General features: G+C 39.1%; 1 protein-coding gene across 3 annotated transcripts in view; it reads right to left on the reverse strand.

Annotated features, from left to right (window-relative positions):
* The window catches only part of ADAM12 (ADAM metallopeptidase domain 12), a 342,499-nt gene that overhangs the window by 257,925 nt on the left and 63,820 nt on the right, over window positions 1-20,754 (reverse strand). For all 3 annotated transcript variants that reach the window (XM_044445563.1, XM_044445564.1, XM_044445565.1), the window contains exon 2: window positions 12,853-12,926. In XM_044445563.1, the coding sequence (XP_044301498.1) occupies window positions 12,853-12,914 (62 nt within the window). In that variant the 5' untranslated portion in view covers window positions 12,915-12,926. The remainder of the gene's footprint in view (window positions 1-12,852; window positions 12,927-20,754) is intronic.

Consider the following 20,754-nt stretch of genomic DNA (forward strand, 5'->3'; position numbering starts at 1 on the left):
ATGTAAAAGATGAACTTAAGACTTATTGCCGAATGACCAATCAGACTACAGACACAACGCACAAATAACATCAATATGTCGTGTGTTGTAACGAATGTACTTAATGCACTCATGTGTTGCCACTCCTGTCTCATAAGTCTTCAATTAACACTTGATTTAATGGTAGATTTAAAGGGAATAATATTTTGACCCCCAGACAAGATGAGTGCAAAAAGAAAGAGCTATTCCGTTGAGTACAAGAAAGGAATTGTGGAGGACTCTCTGGGCAAGGATCTTATGGCTTTCATAAGAAAAAATAAGACATCACCTGAACATAAGCCCTAGTGTGTACTTTGGAGCAAAAATTAATATAAGACCCAGTCTTATTTTCGAGGAGCTCAGGAGACAGGAATGAGAGAAGTGAGAAAGACTGTATGTGATCAAGAAATTTAGAAAGCTTATCTTAGCTCCTAATTTCACTTTCAGCAAAATGATAGGGAGAGTTGGAGAGTTCACATGTAAAAAAAAAATCATATCTAAACGTAACAAGGGGAGTGTTTGTATATTTTCCTAGGCTAGGAGCTGTAACTCAAGTCTTAAAGAATGTATCTTATATCACCTTGGGGCTATTTGTCCAGAACCTGAGTGTTCTGAAGATGATGAAAACTGGGAAAATGTTTGCACTAGACATGACCAGTGATGTTTGTGCTGCTTACCCTTGTTCCAGGTAGAAGGCAAATCCTTCCAGTGTTTCATGAGTGCTTCAGAGCCATCATGGTTGGCTCTTAGAGTTCCTCCTCACAACTGCATACTGCTTGACCACCTCCTTCTCACTCTAGCCTGGACAATGGTGGTGGTGAGAAGGACAAGCAGCAGTCACCTTTGCTCACTCCCTTTCTGTTTGGCAAGCAAGTGGTAGCAATGTTAAGAACGAGGAGAAAGAGCAATACTGGTGACAGTGCTGGTGAGAAGTATCAGAAGCAGGAGTGAGACTCCATGTGGCAGCCAGAACCAGAACAACCACTGCAGTACTCGCCTGCCTGCTGCCTGTTCACTGCTTCTTCCACTACCTTGCCCTGCTTGCCACACCTTTGCTACTGCCGAATACATTCCAGTTATCCTGCCTCGAGTACCTGGCCCCACGCTTGTTGTTTTCTTGACCCTTGGCCCAGTTGCAACCATATCCTTGTTTTGTTTGTTTTTAATAGGTACTCTTAGTTCCTGACTTCAGCCTGCTTCTTGATCACCATGTTGCTCTGTTTTCTTCACTGGACATTAGACTGCATTTGCACTCCGTCTTGCCTTGAGTTCTTTTGCCCTGATCTCAGTGACTCTTTCTTAACTACTGCTCACCTCCTGGACCTTGAGAGTAGCTCACTTCTCTCTTTCTCCCTCCAGCAGACTCAAATGCAATTTTAGAAGTACAGGGGAATTTTTGAATTAAAACTTAACTGGTTATAGAACAGTATAAATAAAAGTAGCCTTATCTTTGAGATGAATGAGAAACATATGCTCATGTAAAGAACTGAATCCAAACTGAAACTTCCCCTCTTTCCTTCCCTTTCAGTTTAGCTTCTGATTCCACCTTGAGGGTGGCTAGATAGTGGGAACCCTGGAAACCCTTTAACTGGGCAGAGCACATTTTCCACCACATCCTGAGCTTAAGGAGCTCCCCCTGCTTCCCCTCCCACTCCATCTCTGAAAAAGTCCGCTTCCCTTTCCAAGGCAGGCTAGTTCTCATGCTTTGCCTGAGAAACTTCACTAAGTAACCTAACAACTTCCAAGTCTTCTTTTCCCCTCCCTTCTCATTCATCTGCCTTCTCCTCAGAATCAGATGACTCCATCTGTGAAGAGATGAGACACCGCGCTACAAGAGGATAGACTTACTGAGGAAGGAGTCTGTTGAAGGTGTCTTGTCTTGAAGGGCCCTCAGTCGCCCGCAGGCTGATCACTGCTGTTGCCACTAAAATGTCTCATTGACTAACCTTTAGAGAGTATGCTAACCTTTGCAGTATATTATATATTCATAGTTAAATAATGGTATCTCATTGGAGCATTTGTACTGAAATGCAGGTACAAGATGTTCGCTAGAGCTTACTAAATTTCAAGGAGAACACAGTATATGAGGGTGGGGAAATAATTAAGTTTTGGGTGTCTATCTCTTTGAAATGTGCTGTTTAGGAGGCAACTTTTTTCAGTCTGTAGGACAGAGCCTTTGGGGGTGGGGGGCTAAAAGTGTCATTTATTTATTTTTTAAACCCTGAATGTGAGCCAAAGGACTGTCATTATGAGTATAGAGAAGGAGAAACATTTTAGAGGCCATTGCACATACTGTCATCTATCCTGCTCTTATTCAACAAAATTAGACCCCAGGGACTATGCATGAAAATGAAAATACCCAGCAGATAATTAATTAAGGATAACTTCAGCCCCAGTTTTGAAAGCATGTTTACAACCCGTTTTGCTTTTTTGAAGTCACGAGCAGACCTGTCAACTTTAGGGAGATGCAGAGTGAGAAAATCCACCTACTTTCTGGGCTATATTACAACATAAGATATAAAATGGAAACCGGAGGCTTTGACAGACATACTTAGTTAACTTTCTGAAGAAATGGATTTTAGATTGTATGAGTTTAAAAAGACTCTCATTTCACAATCTGAGCTACAGAACTCTGAAACCCAATTTTGGATGAAAACAAATATCTAGCATTAAATTACAGATACCTTGTAAGGGTAGGGGAGATATCTGCATTTCTATATGAGGGCACCAGTGACTACCCTAGCCATAATGCAATTCAAGGGCAAACTAGACATTAAAAGGCCAGAAACATGCCTTTGAACCTGCATCTGTCTGGCCGAGTATAAGCAGCGTAAATTCAGTCCAATTTAAAGACCAAACAGGGATGGATACATGAGGATGCTGAATCCTCTCCATAGCCTAATCCTCAAGTGCTTGCTTCTAGCCGGGTCACTTCAGATACTAGTGTCAATAGGAAAAAGTGAGTTCAGAGGATATGTCAGGCTAAACAATTATTTAGAACACTATTCTAGTTAAATATATGACTGCTGAAGAGCCTCAGGCCAGATCCTAAGCTCTGTGCACCATCACCAGGAGCACTACATTGCATTATCTATCTGTTTATTAGGTTTGTATCCTGTCTTTTTCCATTTTAAAGAACTCAAAACGGCTTACATAATCTCCTCCTGCTGCTCTAATCTTATTCCCACAACAACAGCCCTGTGAGGTAGTTTGGGCTGCGAGTGTGTGACTAGCCCAAAGTCACCCAGTTGGCTCCATGGCTGAGCAGCGACTTAGAACCCAGATCACCTGAGTTCCAGATTTGTGCTCTTAACCACTACACCACACTGGCTGTCCAAGGTTCACTGGTGAAACCCCAGTGGTGAAGCAACTCCAATGTGAAAGTGCATAAGATGCTATGGCTGTGATAAGAACAGCTGGTAGGACTGCTGTACCCTCTGTATCTTGCAATGCTATTGTTTCCTTTTCAGTTTTTCTGTTGGGGATCATGCTATTGTCATTCCAGTGGCATAATTTAGCTGCTGGCTTTCCAAGACTACAGGACTGTCCACCTTGTGCTACTTAAAAGGTGTCAGTCCAAGATCAAAATGTGCTGGAAGGCACATGACCATTAATGATTCTGTGATACATATAAAGAAAGAAGTTTTTCTTTCCTCATAGCCAGAATTGTGGCTTCTAGATCAAGAGAGGTATTACTACTACTCTATATGACTTTGGTGCACCTGCAACTGGAGTAGTTTGTTCAGTTCTGGGTCCCTCGTTACAGGAAGGATATAGCCAGATTAGAGTCAGTGCAGCGTAGGGCCACAAGGATGGTGGCCGGATTTCAGGGAAAGCCATATGAGGTGCAACTGAGCAAACTGGGTCTTTTCAGCTTGGAGGAGACTCCGAGGGGATCTGTTGGCGACATACAGGTATGTGAGGGGGTGTCACATGGAGGTGGGTAGAGATCTGTTCTCCCCTGCAGAGGTGGGCAGGACGTGCTCCAACAGAGCAAAGCTCATGGAACCCAGGCTCCATTTAGATGCCAGGAAGTATTTCCTGACAGTTAGGACCCCGAGGGTATGGAATGGGCTTCCACAGGAGGTGGTTGAGGCCCCATCGGTGAGGGTGTTCAAGGATAGGCTAGACATGCACATGGTGGGCATATCATGAGCAGAGCCGGCTAGAGTCGGGGTTCAGACTAGATGGCCAGGGAGACCCCTTCTAACTTGCTCTGTTTCTATGTTTCTATATCCATCAGTGATGATCTTGTACTTGCTTTACGTTCTTACTAAATGCACCCTGAGCTGTATTCAGCTAAGCTGAAGGAAAAAGGAAGTAAAATCCATTTGGACAATTAGCCTCTGGATTTCCCCTGTAAGTGATAGTACAACAAAGTTATCTGAATAACTGGTATTCTTACAATTAGAAATAGGAAGCAGTAATTTTAAGTGAAGATTTCTTTTAATATGTTAATGGAAGGTGCAAGAATATCTTCTTCTTTATTGCATTTCCTATATTTAATTAGCTGGTGCAGCTTCATGCTGTGCCCCAATGTTTGTTTTAGATACTTTCTAGGAGACAATGGCTTGTGTAGTTGTTCTTCAAAGTAATAAAAAGGAGCAGCATTTAATTATGCAAGCAGAGAAAACCATATCTTAATCCTCCATTTTTTTCTTTCATCTAAATGATGGGATTAAGTGTAAGTGATCTGGGGCTTTGCTACAGATTCATTATGCTTTCCCATGCTTTGGTTTCTTCACAAAAGCAGGGAAAATTTAGCCTAAGGAAGCAATGGGAAGAAGCCAATTAGCTTGGTAAGAGAAAATGGAAGATATGGAAAGAAGAGAACCAAGTTAATAGTTCTCTAGCTGTTCCTAATGGTGCATCAAAGACAATCATGCTAGCAAAATATGAATCTCAGTCAGGCAGATACCACTGAGATGGTGGTTTCCACTTGATCATAAAGTGTTTTACATTCATGCAAGAGGTGCAGTATCAGTCTTGTGGTACCTTTAAAGACTAATTGATTTAGTGCTGCACAAACTGTCATGGATGACTGCTCACTTCATCAGATGCATAAAATGAGTTTGGAATAACCCAGGTACCCCCCTGAAAACAGTTATATTAGCAGGACTATTACCTACACTTCCACTGTTTTCTGGCACATTGCAATTAACATGAAACAGATGTGATTTAAGTATGAGATTGTGTGTTGTGGGTGGGGGTGCTCATCAACACTTGCAGCTTCATCAAAATAGAACACTTTTTTGTAAGAGGAGAACTTTCCAGTCTCAGAGCATTGCAGGAACACACATGAGAAAACTTTCTAACATTAGAACTGTTGTCTGGGTTAAAGGGGCAAGCCTGGAAAAAATCTGCAAGCCACAAGAACCTATGCAGTCCATGGACTAGTTCAAAGAGACTTGGGTACTGAAAGTAGATGAAGGAAAGACTGAGAGATGTGATATACAAAGAAGGCTTGCTTACCTAGAGCTCAGGATGAGCATATGCAGCTTTTTTTGGAGGGGGGGGGGGAATTGCACCTTGACCCAGTATTGGAGAATTTTCTTTTATATATTCTTGGGGATTCAACCATTTCTTTCTACCCTTGATGCACAGTTGCATCAAGAATCAAAAAAGAATAGATGTTCAAGCAGTGATCACAAAACTACATGCAGAATAAATTTGGAACAGTATATAAATGTACCTACTGAAACCTTCAAAATTAGTCTTTTCTGAAGCAACAGAACAATAGCTATAATAGCATTAACAATACTGAACATTTTTCTACATTTTTTGTAGAGTCACACAGTAGATGGAAATGGCAGGCTCTACAATTGTGTCACCATTCCATTAATTTAAAACTATTATTTATTCATTAATTATTGCATAAAATGAACACCCAGAGAGGAATTATCACCAGAAAATATTAAAATTTTAAATTCCATCTATTGCTCAATATATTTATACAATGTTTATATCTATCTATTACTAAAATCTTAAATATTACTTGTTTCAATCAAATATGCTTTTCTTTATGAAATAGAATATAGTTGACTACATATAGTGGGTATTTTAGACAGTAATGACAATTACATTTTCACTTCCATGCACTTTCAGCAAATAATCAACTTTTAAAAAATGATGACAACAACAATGACCAATTTAAAAGTATGTCCAGTTAATATAGGGCAGTTTTTGTTTTGTAGAAGACTTTTGTGACATAATACAGAATTTTAAATGGGCATTTTTCAGGTCAACTGTTAGACCTATAGGTTATGGACAAAGAGAAAAATTGTAGGGGGAAATAGCGCTTCCAACTGGAGATATTTCCTGGTTGTTTGCCAGTATCTAGTGTGCCTTAACATACTAAATCAAATTGACTGTAAGCATCCTAAAAACTAGAATGCAAAACAACAGCTGGGAGATGTTTACCAAAGCATCTAGTCCTCTGGGGGATAATCTTAACTCTTCAGGCATGCAGTCAGGTTTAATAGACCTGTTGGCTTAAGAGATGCTACTAAAATGGCTCTTTTTATAATTTGTGCAAATAGGGAAAAGGCCTTCCTAGATCACTGATCTCTCTTTTAGAGAGAGGGAGGGAAGGAGGGAGGGAAAGGCACTTGACTTGAGCAGTGAGGACAAGATTTTCTACAGTACATCGCGCTATCTCACACCAGTTTTTCCTTATTACATCTTTCAGTCCCCTCCCATCTCCACACATTGCTGTTTTTAACTATCTTTTCTTCCAAGGAACTCAGGGGTGCATTCTCTCCCCCCCTCTCCCCTCTAACACACACCCACACACATGCACACACACGCAATCTTCACAGAAGATCTGCGAGGGCAGCATGATAAATTCTGACTGGCCTAAGGTTACTTGGATCTTCATTACTAAGAAGGATTTGAACCTGGATCTCCCTATTTTTAGTTGAATATTTTAATCCAGACTGTTCCAACATAGTCAGACTCATTGTGCTGGATGACTGGGCATGCTGGCGGTGGTGGGGGGGGTGGTGACAGCAGTTGTAATCCAACTCATCTGGAAGGCACTAAGTTAGGGAAGCCCGCTCAGTTAGGCAAGTCAGTTACATCACCCATTATTGCACCATGTTACATCGATAGGAAAATGTATGTTGTACCTGACTCCCCAGGATCCTGACATAATAGAGATACCTATCAGCCTTCTCAGGGCATTCAGGATAGGCATGACTCCTCTAGACTCCAGATAGGCATGACACGGCCAAACACTAGAATAATCAGCTGTCTCAGGGTATGCATGATAGGCTTAGCTCTCCTAAGCTTGAGCCCATTCAAATGACTAGTAACTGCCTCAGAGAATTCCCCTGGTAAATGGAAAGAGCTTACCTACAATGTAATGGGCAAAGATTGCTTAGAAGGTGTAAATTAAAAGATAAAACTTACTGCTAACCAAATCTGCTTCTGTATATCGCTTGCTCAACTGCTTATGTGATTCTGTAACTCCCCATTGTCGCCATTGTTCTCATTCTTGTCAAAAACTGATTGTATTGTTCCCCATTTGCCGAAAGCGGATTGTGAAGGTATAAAGATCGCCTTCCAACTCTGTTCAAGCACCGCATTCTAACCATGAATGTTGGTCCCTGCCGCAGGAATAAATCTCCTCTTTACTTTACCATCCGGTCTCTGGCCTCGTCTGTAACACCGCGGGTACAACATGTAACACTGAATATGTTTCTAGTGGTGCTGTCCTATGCTGTTGCAAACATCTGGGCTCTTCTACTTTGAACAGAACAGATAGATGCCCTCTCTTCTTGTGAGGATGCAGTAAGATACACCTCTTAATGGTACAACACTGCAGTGGTGGACTCAGAGAAAAACGTAATTGTTGTGAACTGCTCAGAGAACACTGATTATTGGGTAATAAACAGTAGTAGTAGTAGTAGTAGTAGTAGTAGTAGTAGTAGTAGTGTAAGTTGTCTGTACCTGGTACTGCAGAATGAAAATGAGGGCCCTCTAAATGAAGCAAGCCTAGTTTACCTAGGAATTTATGGGAGGCTTATTCCTATTTGCAAATCATGCAAACATATTTGAATGTGAACATGAATAGGTATGCACTTCTTAGGAGATTTTGTAATTTCCTTATATTTGCATTCAAAAGTGTACACTTCTAAAAGTGCACTTTCACAAATGCACATTCCCTCCCTGTCCCAATCTGTAATTTCATGCTTTAGCCTAGGGTGGGGAATGCACATTTTCTAAAGTGTGAGGTTTTCCTAAAGAAAAATCCCCAATTCCCTTTCCCACCCGCAAAAAAAAAGACACTTGTCTTTAGAATTGCAAATCAAACTTTGGAGAGTAATTTGGAGAACACTGCATATTCACCCACCTCTAAGTTTACAACTTTGGAAAAGTCAGTGAAGCAGTACACATTACCATCTAAAGGCAGGAGTAACATAAGAGCATAAAGTTCAGAGTCTAACTTCATTCATCTAGACCACTGAAACAATATTAGAAGTCTGTTAGGCAAGATATTCAAGAACTGTATGCACAAGATCTATAAGCATTGATCTTACTTCCTTAAAGCAAATAATTGGCAATAATGGCCTAAACACTACTGAAATGCCTGAAAGTGGTTGACTATACATATAATATAACGGAATTGATGTAATAGCAAAGTGCAACTTTTAAAAAAGCAACTGTTTATTTTAATTAAAGGGCAACTCCTGCTGTCAGCTTTCCCTGAACAGTACAGCTGCTGGTTCTAGTGTTCACAGTTAAAAGAGCCCAGTCAGCAGCACTGGGGCTAATTTATAATATTTTGTGACTGCAGTATAGCAATAAATTATGATGGCAATATACTTCTGGGAGGTCCATTTTTTTCCCCACAGGATTTTTGTTGTTTGTTCTAGCTATTCTTGTATTCATGTTTGAAGACACTGATAATAAGCATGTCAGGTTATTAACAAAGATTGTCAGTTTAACTGGCACTGGAAATATGTTGTTCTAATTATTCCAGTTAACAATGTTGTGAGCAAAGCAATCAGATCAACTAAAATATCATTTTAATGAAAAGATACACAAATTAAATATTTGGAATTCTGAAATTGTTCCATGGGAAGATTGTATTTTCAACTCTGAAAGCTTTAAGTATATGGTCTTGATCCAACTATCAGTGAAGCAGAGCTTCAGCAGATACTTGAACAAGAGTTGGATTAACAACAGAGTCCTATACAAGTAAACTTGGAAGCATGTCCCATTGCATTCTGTTGAGTTTATGCCCAGGTAGGACAGGAAGGCCTGGAGGAATGTTGCCCATGGGGTCACAGTGGGTCAGGCACAACTTCGCAACTAACAACAACAGTGCAGGCTCACAGCATAACCCTTCTATTGTTTACATGGAAGCAAATTCCAATGACTTCCTCTAGGTCTCCTTTTGGTTTACATTTACATTGGTAAACATTGCTTTACTTTAGGCCCATTTAAGTTTCTTTGATTTACAGAGGGCTTACTCCCATTTGAGCATACATAAGATTACACTATCAGTAAGCATCTAGAAACCAAAACAGGAGTTTGTTTTGATTTATGTTCCTAGCTGTGGGTTTTACTCTGAGACTGCAAATAACAAAGAAACATCCTATCATGAAAAAGAAAAGCTTTAGGAACTGTGTGGCCTCACCAGTGCACCTAATGCTTATTCATTAAAGCTCCCATCCCCCAAAATAACATTCAACTCCTCACTTGCTCTGCTTCACAAAACCAGGAGCCTAGGACTCCTTCCTCTCAATCTGTTCCAGAATGGCCCTGCTATCAGCTGCTATTTCTACCTCTAAGACATTAGATTTATTCAATTTACACCCACACCACCTCTTAGCACTGCTGTGGCACCATGCAACAAGGTATTCATATTGCTTGAGCTGACTTATTGTAAAGGTTCATAGAAGGGTCCAAAGCTGCATGTGGTGATGTTTCAATATTGTCATGTGTTGTGTGAAATAGTGGAAGGCACCTGCGTATCTTTCAGTAGTTGGTTTAAGAGTCAGATGCCCCATCCTCAATATTTAGCCTAGAGAAAAAAAAGGATCAGACTCTGAGGTTAATATTGCACATTGAGTTTATCGTATGTTGTGTAAGAAATGTACAAGAACACAGAGCAGTTAGAGCAATTAGTATTTTTGTTGCTAATTTTGAATATCTACAGGAACAAAGAAAGCTAAATCTTTCCTTCTTGCCAATGGAACCGGTTTGCCTTGTTTCCTATCTTCATATTTTGTGTACTGAGTATTTCCTGTATCAAAATACATTTGTAAAAATTAAAGGGTTGTGCATTTATCTGCTGGCAAAATCAACTTCAATATACCAAGAGAAAGCTACCCCAGACTGTGTAATAATGATGATTGATTGATTGATTGATTGATTTCTATCCCACCCATAAGCCAAATGGTTCTCTGGGTGGATCAGTTATCCCTTTGACCCGCATGTGTAACTCCTATTACAGCATTTAAGAGGCTGGATTCCTTGCAGATGTCTTAATACTGGTGCAAAATCATTATTTCATGCAATACAGCTAAGTGGAGAAAAGGTTAGTCTGAGCAAACGTCTCTATTTTGTAAAGAGTTGATGGCATGCTGATTTTGAAAGGATATTTATACAAGTGTCTCTAGCTCATTTTGAAGTACTGCAAGACTCTAGGATGTTTATTCAGTTCCAGTATAATCAAGTTCTAAACTATGAAGTTTGATTACAACCTAAATTCTCCAAATAATGTTCTGTACTTGAACACTTAAAGACACTGCCTATTTTCAAAAATCTGGAACATTTTTGCTAATCCGTTCATCCTCATGAATGTTGTTTTGCAATACAGCTCTTCATTGGAATCAGTGTTCAGCTAAAAGTTTTAAGGTTAAACACAATTGTTTCCAATTACGGATAACTGTATCAATGTTTATTTTAAAGATCGGCGAAAGACATGAATTATATCATTTTAAAAGGGTTTTCCTTCCCCAGGTTTGCACAAGTGGGAGTATGCTTTTATGAAACAATTTGGCAATAAGCACACAGACCTGGATGCCTGTGCCATGGTCTTAATGTATTTGCTCAGGAATGGCAAAAGTGTTTGTTCTTCATATTCCACTCTCATCTCAAGCATACTTACTTTAATCGTTATTTCAACATCTTTGCAAAAATCCATTTATATTTCTTACACGAAAATGCATTCTTCAGAAAACCATTGTCTCATGCTTCATTAGGGAAAAGAGCAGCACACATGTTGAATTCATAAACTCAGACTCCAATGTAACCCTTTGTTGGGTTTTTCAGGGGTGTTTCACCAAAGGGACATACCCAGGTTTGCTATGGCTGTATATTCAATAGGAAATGGCAATGTGTAAACTGATTCTAGTATTCACATTCACAAACACAAGTTCTGGACTCCATAACTTATTTATATCTTAACCAGTTTCTTATATAAAGGACCAATGCACAACATTGTCATACTGTAACTGCTGTCAATACTGTTCAACTTTAAGGATCACAGTACCTCTAAAGGTGACAACTTTTCTTTGAGAGAGCCATTTTTGACATGAAGTATGATGAGTCTACCAAAATTTGAAACCCTTACATAAAGCTATATGCAATGCTTTCAGGCACACTGATGTTTGGGAGGTTTCTTTCTTCCACCATCACAACAGCAACCAATAATCGAACATGACAAGTGTCATGGCTAGAACCTCCAAGCTTTTATTATGATCAATTTGTTCATACCTGCAAAAAAGTCATCATACATACACACAATTTTCAGACTTAAAACAAAGGAGTCAAACATCTACCAAAAACTGACTGCCTACATGTAACAGTCGATTTTTGAGTGGGCAGGTGTGCAGAGCCCATGCACCTGAATCACAGAGACCATAAAGAAGAATCAAGGTAATCAGCCACAGAGACAACCTCCTCCACAAGAGTTCAAATGCCAAGAATAACCACTATAAAACATCCTATGTATATTGTCAACTGGGTTAAGGTATTTGGGAGTTATCAGGCCACTGAGAAAACTGAAACCAACTGAGAAACTACCTTATTCTAAAGCAAGGAACTCCCACCATCAACAGCTGGCAGTGGTATCTGACTGCGAGATACTGTACATTCCAGGGACGGTGTCCTTGCAGAAACCAGTGACCAACAAACAGGCTGGCTGGTATGCCACTCCAGGGAAATTAGCGAGATGTCTCAGATTTCTTTACCATCTTACTGACTTGCAACCTGTAATGTACAGATGGCTGAGGCTAAAAGACCATGTTCAGTATGCTGGCTTTCTTGTGATGAGGGAGACTGTAGACAATATTTTGGCTGGTACAGCTTATTCTTTTTCTGGCAGCTTTCCCTCCTTCCAGCTGTTAGAAGGTCAGCTAGGACTTGAGAACTTGGTTATCCACTAGAAGTGAGTGGTAAGCCAATTGGTGACTGTCGCTGGGCTACACTTACATCACATGCTATATGTTGCCAAAATAAGCAGTGATATTGAAAAGGCACAATAAAGATATCCTGGGTTTTTCCAATTGTCCTTAATAATGTTAATAGGCAATTCAAGAACTGTGAGTATGTGATGGAAGGCAGGGGCAATGAACCAGGCTTAAAGCAATTCCAAAAGAGGTGTGTTTATTATACATGTACTTTCACAGAAAAACCATCCATTTTTAAAGAAGGAAAAGATTCTAGAAATATGGCTAACATGATTCTGGTTATTTTTGAGAACTAGATAACAGACTGGACCATAGTTCCCCATGCATTGCAACTATAAACCATCAATTTTAACTTTGTAACCCTCTCACTAACACTACCACACTGTGAGAAATACAGATTAGAACTACTTACTCATTTCTCTCCAGGCTGATGACAAGTTGCTCACTTTCAGCTTGTATGAGAAATTTCAGCATTGCTGGATGAGTCTGAAAAATACAATGCAAGAGTAATTCCATGACTGCAAAGGGAAGGCAGAAAGCTTGCAAGAAAGAGCCTTCACTGTAAGAAAAAAGAGTGTGACAAGTACAGCAGGAGGATGGGAGTTAAAGTAAAACTACAGTCAAAGGAGTTATTTGTAGGATTTTGATTTTCTTTTGCATTTAAAACATCCGTAGTATCTCAACAACATTTATTTTCTTTGTCAGTGTGTTTAAATGTATGCTATCCAATCACGGAAATCCTGTTAATTTTATTGATTTACCTCCTCTCAGAGAAATTAAAATGTGGGTCTGAACTGCAGATGGATGGACAAATCACTTTATACCAATACAGACTTCAGAATGACTGACAGTGTGCACCTGAACTATGAAGATAAATTCAGAAAAGGAGCTTGAACTTAAATCTTTATTGGAGAAAATTTTCTGTCTGTGTCTGCATGTTTGTGCATATGAACTTGTAAGGGTTATAGAATTTCAGAAACTGGTGATACTCCAGAGTGTGTTCAAGAAGATTTTTAAACCTACTGTATGATTACAGAAAAGTACCTCTGCTCATGACAAAGCCATGTGTGTAAGTAAAAGAGGAACTCTGGCTGAAGGAATGATGTTGAATTTGCTTTTCAAGATGAAATATAATTTTACCTCACGGCTTCTCTCATACCACGGTAAAATGAGCACAAATTGTATAAACCAGAGCAGAGCAACCCGAGGCCCTCTGGATGTTTCTGCCCACAACTCCCATTATCCCTCAGTGCTGGGTATCTTGGCGAGGGCTAATGGGAATTACTGGGTCTTTGCCAGGACAATGGGATTTTCTACTCATCTGGTCTCTCCTGATTGCTCTACTTGTTTCAGTAAATTAGCTTCACAGGAAGCATGCCACATGACTCATGAGAGGGTTTTTCTCTGGAAAATCACATGAAGAACAGAAGGCTTTTGCTGATTCAAACTACCTTCCATGTTGTCCAGGTACAGGTCATGGGGAGGTGTTAGGCCAAGATCTGACTTGTGATCCTATGAAATCAGAAAGGTTTTCCCATGAAAGTTAGAGTACATTTGAGTAAAATGTTAAAGAGGAGAACAGTTAAAAAGTGTTAAAACTCAGAAAATATTGTTGAATCCTGGCTAACTCATACACGGAATTATGAACATGTGGAATTTTGAAAAACAAACAAACATGTAAAGAGCATCTAGGGTTTTGTTTCATGTATGAAGAGTGATGTTTTAAAAGCACCTTTTATCATGTGAGGAAGTAGCTACATTGAAGTGCCAAATTCAGGTGAATTTTCCAGTAACTTCTACCATACTGAATAAATGAGTTAGTCCAAAGCCTTGGCATTCACCAGTGCTTGGGAGTCATCTATAGTCATGAATATTTAGAAGCAATCTGGGTTACCACTGTAATATCAAGTAAATAGTTCCCAGATCCTAGAAGATATAAATACTGAAGCACTTGGAAAGGACAAAATAGAATTAAGATATTGCAATAGTGTAATAGATTCTTTTCCTAATATGCAAAATGAAGTACATGGTTATTTATGAGCTCTCCAAAAATGTTAATTGTCAGGCAATCATTATTAGCTTCTATTTAGGTACTGTATATATTATTTCATACTCTCATAAAAGAAGACAAGCTATCGTTGTTGTATCAATTCTATTCTGGTATTTATATAAGTTCTTTCAAATATTGCATTGTTTTCTACTGTTTTACCAGCTACAGAGGTCATTTTGAAGGGCTTGAATACATGAGGGTCTCAGATTCTACAGGAATGCTTGGAAGGAGCCGTAACATTCAGGGAAGCACACCAATCACAAAGTAGCTGGCTGTATCGTTTTCACAAACTATTATGTTAGTACTGGCAATGAAGATCAGCTTGTCCGATTGGATGGAGAAACAGGACTTGGCTTAGATTTAAAGATGTCTTTAAATTTTTATAAATCGATTTGAATATAATTATAGAATGTTTAAAAGATATGTTATAGGGGGCTGACCCAGTATGTCCGATGTACTTGATGATTGAACATGTTTTAGTTTTTAGTTTAAAATCTTAATAAAAAATGTGCAAAAAAAGAGAAAAAGATCAGCGTGTTAAATGTTCTGCATAATTCTTCAAATACAGTTGCTTTTTGTAAGAAAGGAAGTCCTCACCTTCAGTACATCATTCCCAAAACAAGTGTTGAATGAAGTAAGAGAGATTTTTCCTCACAAATGTTAAGTGCTTCACTTTCTGCCCAAAATAACCCAGAAGATATATAGTGCTAGGATATGCAACAGTTTTTATGTCTCCTGAGAGCTGAAAAAATGCCTAGATACATGTATTTTAGCCACATATTATATAGTCTTTAGCCATATAGTCTCTATTACCCAGGAATTCTTATGTTTCACTCCTTCCCTGCCATGTAAAAGACAAAAAGAAAGAAAGGTTTCTTATGACAACCAAAATGAAACATTTCTGAATGGGTGTGTAATTATAAAAGTACATTAATGGTCGGTTCTTACGATGAATGAGATTTTCTGGTTTGTTTGCATCTTTCTTGAACTGTGATGCCCAGAACTGGACAAAATGCTCGAGGTGAGGCCTATCCAGCACTGAGTAGAGTGGAACCAGTACTTCTCATGATTTGGAAGTTATACTTTTATTAACACACCCCAATTAGCATTTGCCTTTTTTGCAGTCAGATCACACTGTTGACTCATCTTCAGCCAATAATATAGCCAACATAGGCCACAAGAACATGTAAAGGTCAAATGAAATATGATGTTAAAAGAACTGTAAATATTTTTAAAAGTATAAATAGCTGCTCTCAGACCAAATCTATAAAAAGCAGCTGAGGGGAGTGGAGAGGATTTTCATCTGATCAATTGCAGGGGGACAGATGTAAAACCCTCTCTCTCCGCCATCCATGGATCCTGATGCTACTCAGGCTTCTCCCCATGGCTGCTATTTAAACTTTTAAAAACTAGCAGTTATGCAATTAATGCCACAGCTTGTTCAGCCCAAAACAGAGTATAGCTTTCCCATCAATATTTAGAGAATACTAGCCAACAAAGTCCACAAGCAAAGGTTCAATGTCTTAGGGTCAAACTGCATAATACATTAATTGTGCGGTGTATAAGTGAGAACATTTTTTTAAAGTTTATCTTGACATGAGTGGAAGATTTCATCTTTTTAAAGCAACTCACCATGGTGGTAAGGAAATCTTTCAGGGAAAAAAATAGTTTGGGAAACTATTTATTCCTCTCTTCCTGGTTCATAGTGGCTACACACACTTATTATAGAGTAAAAGCTGATGGTTATCTTCAGTGACACGCTACACAATTATTGGGATGTGTAGCTTGACCTTTACACCTATCAAAATCTAGAATGGCAGAGATGCATATACTGAGAGCATTAACATGTGACCGAAGCTGAAATATGGCTGTCAACTCAGCTAACTTCTGAGAAAGAAAGAAAAAACAAAACAAAACAGCATAGTGGGAAATAATTGATTGTGGAGCCCACACTGAGGTTTAGAGGGTTTTAAAAAAAATATTTATCTTAACATTTATATACTGCTCTATCCCCATAGGTTCTGGGTGGTTTACAAGTAATTAAACCAACAAGGAGTAATATTGACTAATACTACATATTAGTAGTATTATTAACTGACATGAGAACTATGAGGGGCATTCAATGTATTCTCGGTATCAGTATGAAAAGGAATAATAAATTGAAATAATTTTTATTTTTCAATGTAATCCCTCATAACTTCAATACACTTATTACATCTAGAAATTAACTTTCCAATTCCCTGTAAAAAATACCCTTCCTCCTTGTCTAAAAAATGTGCATTAATTGCTGTCTTGAGCTCTTCATCATCAGAAAATTACTTTCCATGAAGATGTTTTTTAAAATTCAGGAACAGGTAGTAGTCACTGGGGGCCAGGTCCAGGCTATAGGATGGGTGGTTTATTTCTTCGAAACCACAGCCTTGCACAGCAGCCTTTGAAACATGCACCGTGTGAACAGGTGCGTTGTCGTGAAGAAGCAACACACCTGCAGTCATTTTCCCTCGCCTTTTTTCTTTAATTGCTTCTCTTGTCTTTCACTGAGGATTACTAGGGAACTAATGATCACACTTATTTGAAATTTTGCATGTATACCCTTAGATAGTGTCATTAGCTAATGAAATAATTAAATTACCCAAATCAATAGCAAATCTACCCGGTACCGAGAATACATTGAACTCCCCTCGTAATCTGGGGAGCACTGCTGGAAAAGATATGATTTTAACTCCCTCTTAAAGCTGGGAATTTGGGAAATCAGATGCATTTCTTCCAGCAGATCATTCCATAGCTTGGAGGCAACCACTGAGAAAGTCCTCTGGGTAGCTGACTTTAATCTTACAAAAGCAGGCTTCAGAAGATTATTTCCAAAGGACCTGAGCTGGTGAGGGGGAATGTATGGGCAAAGGCACTCCTAAAGATCCTTGGACCCAAGCCATGAAGGGCTTTAAAGGCAATTACCTACAACTTGTACTGTATCCAGAAATGTACTGGCAACCAGTGCAAAGGCTTTAAAATTGGCGATATGTGGTCTCTCTGTGATGTCCCAGACAAAGTCTAAATGACTATGGCCTAGAAACTTTTCAGCATCCTGTTCCTCTTTGGGGACATATTAATTATTACAATTAGCAAAGGTCCCAGCTTCTTTTGATTGGATTTTACCAGTCAGAACAGGCATAGGTTAACTCTTGAATGAAATTTACTAGAAAGTCAAATGCAAAGTGCATTTGTACTTCTGTTTATAGTAAAATTTCAAGGAAATTGTTCCATTATCTCAAATCAATTTTGTTTTCTTATTCTGTGCCTTTCCAAGGTATACACTTTTCTTTCTCAGATAGGCAATGAGAACTGTAGAGTGCATTCCAGCTGTGGCTAAACCATAGATTTATGTAAAAGCATGATGGCTGAGGTCATTTTATTTTCCATCTCACAAATAGACTGCACTTTTTGTGCTGTGAACTGATGCATTCATTGACGTGACCATCATGACCCCAAATATGCTTTCCTGTTTAGTCAATGCTATTCTTCACAAAGCTCAGTTCTTAATTAGGAAAGGGTTCTTAATGCCCCATCTTTATTAATTTGATTTCTTAAAATCTCAAGCTGGAATAGCTGAGGCAAAAAGCTGATTGGACCCAATTTATATTATGACCTTGAAATAATGAGAATTTGAAGAGATCTTACCAAATAAACTTAATTCTGTTTAGCTTAATTCAGATTCCAAACCAAGGTGAACTCATTTCAGCAGCCTTGCTGGAGTAATAACCAATGGTTTGCTTCTCTGAATGAACTGTCAAAGTTGGGAAGCTTAATACATTATTAGTTGATTATTTGGCTTTATTCTTTTATTATACTCTCCTTCTGGATCCTTATTCTAAGCAAATTACAATTTCATAGCTGGTTTGGACCAAAATTGTTCATGGGATTAAAATTCTCTGCATCCCATCCCTGTTAGCCTGCAGTTGCATGGCCCAAGGATGCACAGAGCCTTCGTGATATCAGAGCAGTTCTGCAAACAGCAGCCACAGAGAGGTAGTTGCTTATACTGTCCATTGTGACATTGGAGCCAATCAGCTGCTCATTAATAGATGACATTCACAGCTGCTGCCCTTTCAGTGATGTGCTGAAAGATGTGCTTAATAAGTCTGTCTGCTATGATTTTATACAATAAAGCCATCTCGAATCAATATTGGGGCATTCCATTATAAAGCATTCCTGCTGAAGAACAGTTGCAATACAGGCAGAGGCCAGTGCAGACCAATTATGAAATTTGGTATATAAGGACTTCCCAGACTCCTTGATAAGTTTCCTTCTCCTTCTTTTATCTTTGAGAACACCACCAGGGAATTCAATATTGGTTTAAACTACAACAGAGATAGTACACTTACCCAAGAAAGATAACCTAATTTAACATTTTCTTATACTTTTATGCCTTGGACTCTATTACCCTATTCATTTTGTCTCTCAACACAGTGCTGTCCTTGTAGGCAAATAATAAACACTTTTCCAATTTATTGGAGTAACTAACCTCTGATAGTCATTCTCTTACACACATAGATAGCTAAAAAGCCAGGACAAAACAATGACACTGGGAACCTTTTCTTCTAGTGAATAGATCATTTTGGTCTACAAGCAAGAAAGGCTTCTCTTCAGATAGGCTAGGCCTATCTGGTTAGCAGGTAATAGGGTTCCAGCATTGCTTGTGTCAAGGTTGCTGTGACTTTGATAGAGGACTCTATCCATTGCAGTTCCTCATTTTTCCAATCCGAAATTTGGTTTATCTCAAACCTTGGGATTTAAGGTCTAAAGGTCTATTCATTCTGAACTTGGTGATATAAGCAGTGTGTGTGTGTGTGCAGAGAGAGAGTCTTACTGGAAATTCAGAGACATTTCTTGTGGACATTTCCCAAAATACATGCATTTTTGCCAGAGATACCTACTTCTACAACTAGTTTTCCTAATATAATGCATACTTCTTGTTGTTGTTGTTGTTGTTATGGTTGCTTTGTTTTCAGTTTTATGTTTTTTGTAAGCCATCCAGAGACTTTTAGTATTGGGACAGCATATAAAAACTTTCAATAAATAAATACTTGAAATTATTTTCTCTAATATACACATTTTATCTACATTTTTTGATTGGAGAACACCATTGCAAAATTTGGCAAGTGGGAAGGATAACTTCATTCTCTGTTTCTGTGCTTAATTAATGTTAAACTGTGGATGAACTTTTCCCCCATCACTAGTTTTGAAACAGTTTGATTTTTAATTCAGTGGTTTATTTCTTCTTTTAGGAGAAAGTTGTCTTATTGAGACTTGGGTACTATTGAATAGAGTGTTTCTGAGAAGATGGCTTTTCCCCTGCTGACATGAGACACCATGCTTAGTTTGTCTCTCCCTCTCACTTGGTGGAATAAAGTAGCTGGAACTGAATTGTAAAAAGACCTGGTCCCCATGTTGTTCAATCAGCTCCATGGCATTCTGCAATAGGGTTGCAATGAAGCTCCACAGGATGCATCTCTATTTTGTTCATGGACTTTCTTTCATGCTTGGCCCTGTCTTAGAAAGTGAGCCAAGCAGAGATGAAGGCAGCAAATGCTCACAGAACCCAGTGGCAGAACCAGCAAGCTTCTTCCACATCACATGCGGCAGCAAAACAGAGGCTGCAAATCATGTGCAAAGAGGAGGGATGCTGCTAGTGCAGCAGTCATAGGAGGCTTAGGTCCTGGCAAGTACTATGTGAATGCCCAGTGCACTAACCAGGAAGTTGAACTCATGGCCTTGAGAAAGAGGGCCGGACTCCCACCCCCAAAATGGATCCCTCACATGTACCTATTCTGAAGTGCCTCACAAAAGGCACGTGGATGCCAACTGAATTTTGTGTAAACACATGTGGCCCTGATTCATAGCAAGACCACGGTGCTCTAGGAGGGGACCCACCCACTTTTCCCGCACTCACTTTTTCCTAAAATTCCTCCAGCACACAGGCACATGGGGAAAGTTTTAAAAAGAGAGCCAATGGATATATTTTTCCTGTTTTCAATCTCCATCCTGCAAAGGCAGAGGTGATTCAAGAAAAAACGTGTTATATGGGGGAGATTTAACATTGAATTGGGTAGGTGCATGCTTACAGTAGAGTAAAATGTAATACAGGCCTCAGCTACATACTGCACAATTAACAACATGGGTAATTTTGCTCTGTAACTCTGGAAGAAAGTGAGAGTGATAGCCAAGAGAGAAGAGTGTCTACTTTGCATTTAACATGAGACTTTT

This window comes from Varanus komodoensis, unplaced genomic scaffold (assembly GCF_004798865.1).
Source record: "Varanus komodoensis strain SLA01 unplaced genomic scaffold, ASM479886v1 scaffold49, whole genome shotgun sequence".
Taxonomy (NCBI): Eukaryota; Metazoa; Chordata; class Lepidosauria; order Squamata; family Varanidae; genus Varanus; species Varanus komodoensis.